The following is a 3,789-nucleotide window of genomic DNA, read 5'->3' as shown; positions in this document are numbered from 1 at the left end:
GTACACTCAGGTTTAGTTGTGTCTTTCTGAAATGTATGTTCTTCAAAGGTACAATATCTGCAAATAGTCAGCTCATTGTTCTGCAAATGACAATTTTTCCTTATATTAGTTTTGTGTTGCTATTTCCAAGCTATAGTCATTTGATGTACTTATAGAAGATTCTTTTTAGGTCATTTGATTCAATCGGCAGTGTCATATAAATCAATAATTAGGCATCTATGTAAAGTCATGAGCTCATTGCTGGAATATTTTCTTCAACTTTGTGTTTTCTCAATCCTATATATAAGCTGCATGAATGTTGCACTGTTGAAAGGGAATAGATTGTTATGATGTAAAAACGGTATGCGTCTTATTTCTGCAATCTTTTGTTCCTTAAAAGAATATGGCATATACCACTACATTTTCCCTTTCTAATTGCATGCCTCTACAAATTATGATTAGTACAAATGTTATGAATTAAAACCAGAAAATAATCTAGCCATGCGAATGCACGGGTTGTCGACTAGTTCCTGTAATGGCTGTGGGGACGGGAGAGCAGGTGAAGCTGTTGGGGGCGTGGGCGAGCCCGTACGTGGCCAGGGTGAAGCTGGCGCTCCACCTCAAGGGTGTGAGCTACGAATACATGGAGGAGGACCTCACCAACAAGAGCGAGCGGCTCCTCCGCTCCAACCCCGTCAACAAGAAGGTGCCCGTGCTCATCCATGGCGGTAAACCAATCTGCGAGTCCCAGGTAATCGTCCAATACATCGACGAGGCCTTCGCCTCTGTAGGCCCGACCCTTCTCCCCGCCGACCCCCACGAGCGCGCCGTTGCCCGCTTCTGGGCCACCTACGTCGACGACAAGGTCTTGTTGCCGTGGGGAATGCTCTTGAGGGCCAAGACGGACGAGGAGAGGGCAGAGTGGACGAGGCAGACCCTCGCAGCGGTTGATGTGCTAGAAGAAGGCGTGAGGGAGTGCTCAAAGCGCAAGGTGTTCTTTGGCGGTGACGACGTGGGCTACCTCGACGTCCTGCTCGGGGGCATGGTCCCATGGGTGTACGCGACCAAGAAGATATCCGGTCACAACTTCTTGGACGCCAGCAAGGCCCCGCTGCTGGCGGCATGGATGGAGCGCTTCGCGGAGCTGGACGGTACCAAGGCGGTGTTCCAGGACGTTGACAGCTTGGTAGAGTACGTTGGGACCGTACTTTACGGAACGACTGTAAGCAACTGATAAACCGCCGGTAGGCACGGAGACCTGCTCCCCTGGTGGATGTCTATTTCCATGACTATTCACTACTAGAATCTGGTTTTGTCCCGAGTACCAAGACATCACCGAGTTTTTTTTCTGTCATGAGCTCGGCAAACTTCTCTATGCCGAGTTCGATCCAAAATTGTACTGTAGTCGACGGTGATAAGCATCTCGGCAGAGCTGTGCCTTTGCCAGCTTCTGATTAAAACTGAGTCGGCGAACAAAAAAAACTCGGCAGAATCACATGTTCGCCGAGTTCCCGACAGAAGAAACTCGGCAAATACAGACATGTGGGGAACGCCTTGCAGTATTTGATGGAGCCGTGACGGTCATCCACATCTCCTGCCATGTCGCTATCATTATAGTCAAGTAGCTCCACCATCTCCTTCTCTCTCAAATAGACACAACCGAAGTTTGTTGTCTCTTTGATGTACCTGAGTATATTTTCCACCGCTTCCCAATGCTCTGTCATGGGTGCTTTCATGAAGCGACTCACTATGCCAACGGAATAGGCCAAGTCCGGTCTTGTATTGGTGAGATACCTCAACTTTCGGACCACACTTCTATACTCCGTTGCATCAACCGCGGGTGCTTCACTCTTCTTGCTTAGTATGAGACGAGGCTTCTTCGGAACATGACTTGGATTGCAATATTTCATGCCACAACTTTCAAGTATTTTCTTTGCATATGCCTCCTGGCATATTGTGATCCCCTCCGGCTTCTGTTGTACCTCGATCCCAAGGTAGTAACTCAAAAGCCCTAGATCAGTCATCTTGAATAGCTCCTTCATTTGTAGCTTGAAGTTTGCAATAATCTCTTCGTCTGCTCCAGTTATCAATAGATCATCCACATAGATGCCCACTAAGAGACGATCCTTGCCTTTACCTCGCTTATACATTGCATGCTCTAGTGGGGCTTTCTCAAATCCAAGAGAAATCAATGTACTGTCAAGCTTGACGTTGCATGCCCGAGGAGCTTCTCGTAACCCATACAACGCCTTGTGTAGCTTCAACACCTTATGTTCTTCTCCTTCTTGGATGTATCCCGGTGGTTGCTTCATATACAATTCTTCTTCTAACTCCCCAGTCAAAAACGCGGAGTTCACATCCATGTGATGTAGCATCCAGGATTCTTGAGCCGCGAGAGCTATAAGTAGCCTCACCGAGTACATCCTTGTGACTGAAGCGAACATTTCTTCTAATTCCACATCTTGCTCTTGCACGCATGCTTTAGCCACGAGCATGCTTTTTGTTTCACCAACTCCCCTTTGGCATCCTTCTTGACTTTGTACATCCACTTGAGTTCTATGGCATTATGTCCGTTGGGAAGATCCACGAGTTCCCGTACTTTGTTGTCTCGGATCGACTCCAACTCTTCATCCATAGCACGACGCCAACACTCTTCCATCCTTGCGTCTTCAGAATTTTTCGGTTCCTCAATGTGCAAACATCGTTGCCCTTTACTTTTCATCTTCACCGAATTTATTTGAAGCGCTTCCTCTGGTTCATGTGGCTGTTCTTCTATCTCCAGTGTTGTCGAAGATGTCACATCTTCTGAAGTTGCCAAACTTCTCTTTTCTGGCATTTTGGAAAGGCCTGTACAACCACCCGTGGATCCTCTCCTTACAAATCCTTGAATTAGAGCACTTATTTCTGGCCCATTTATTAAGCATCCACGTACTGGTGAATATCCTAGAGGAGTTGCTGTACATTGCTTGTACGTGCTGCTGCCTTGGGCTGCTGCTGGGCTGCTGAGTGCAGCGCCTTTTCCGGCAGCTCTCGCTGCACTGCCACGCGGGGGTGACGTCGCTGCAACGAGCCCTCCAGGCCTAGCGTCACTTCGTTCTGGACGCTGATCACGCTCCATGAGGCCAGCGCTGGCCGCATTTGCTGCAGCATATGACACGCCCTGACTGGCCTCGCCATCCCCTGAGACGACGATCACGTACCTAGCCGTGTCCGACGCCACGTGCGTGTCTCGATCTTCTATCTTCTGGCAGGACAACGGCCCGCCTCGTGTCGTGGAATTCTGGCGTCACATCAACGCCGTCTTCTAGCCCGACCACACCATCACGCATTGTGTCGTGGACTTCTGACGCCACAACCTCGTCTGTATTTACTGGCGTGACCACACCGTCATGCCTTGTGCGTGATCTTCTGGCGTCACGTCTTCGCCCGTTTCTAGCATGACCACACCGTCACGCCTTGCATCATGGTCTTCTGGCGCCACGAATTCGCCTGGTTTTACTGGCATGACCACACCATCACGCCTTATGTCATGGTCTTCTGGCACCACATCGCCTGCTTCTAGCGTAACCACATTGTCACGCATTGTGTCATGGTCTTCTGGCGCCACAACTTCGCCTGGTGCAAGCGCGACCACACCGTCACGCCTTGCACCATGGTCTTCTGGCGCCATGACTTCGCCTAGTTCTACCGACACGGATGCACTCACCGGACCTGTCTCCAGCTGATCGTGATCATCTGGATCTTCTTCGTCCACTAGCTCGCACATCAGCATCATATCACCGTCATCTCCTTCCTCGGCCATGAGCGCCT

General features: G+C 49.8%; 1 protein-coding gene across 1 annotated transcript; it reads left to right on the top strand.

Moving 5' to 3' along the window:
- The first annotated feature begins 514 nt into the window (after positions 1 to 514).
- On the top strand, positions 515 to 1,213 carry LOC123170685 (probable glutathione S-transferase GSTU6). The gene has a single exon (XM_044588490.1). The coding sequence runs from the start codon at positions 515 to 517 to the stop codon at positions 1,211 to 1,213; it is 699 nt and encodes a 232-aa protein (XP_044444425.1).
- Positions 1,214 to 3,789: the final 2,576 nt, after the last annotated feature.

This window comes from Triticum aestivum, chromosome 7D, assembly GCF_018294505.1.
Source record: "Triticum aestivum cultivar Chinese Spring chromosome 7D, IWGSC CS RefSeq v2.1, whole genome shotgun sequence".
Classification (NCBI taxonomy): domain Eukaryota; kingdom Viridiplantae; phylum Streptophyta; class Magnoliopsida; order Poales; family Poaceae; genus Triticum; species Triticum aestivum.
The sequence above is the reverse complement of the archived record's forward strand: the minus strand, read 5'-3'. Positions and strand labels throughout refer to the sequence as shown.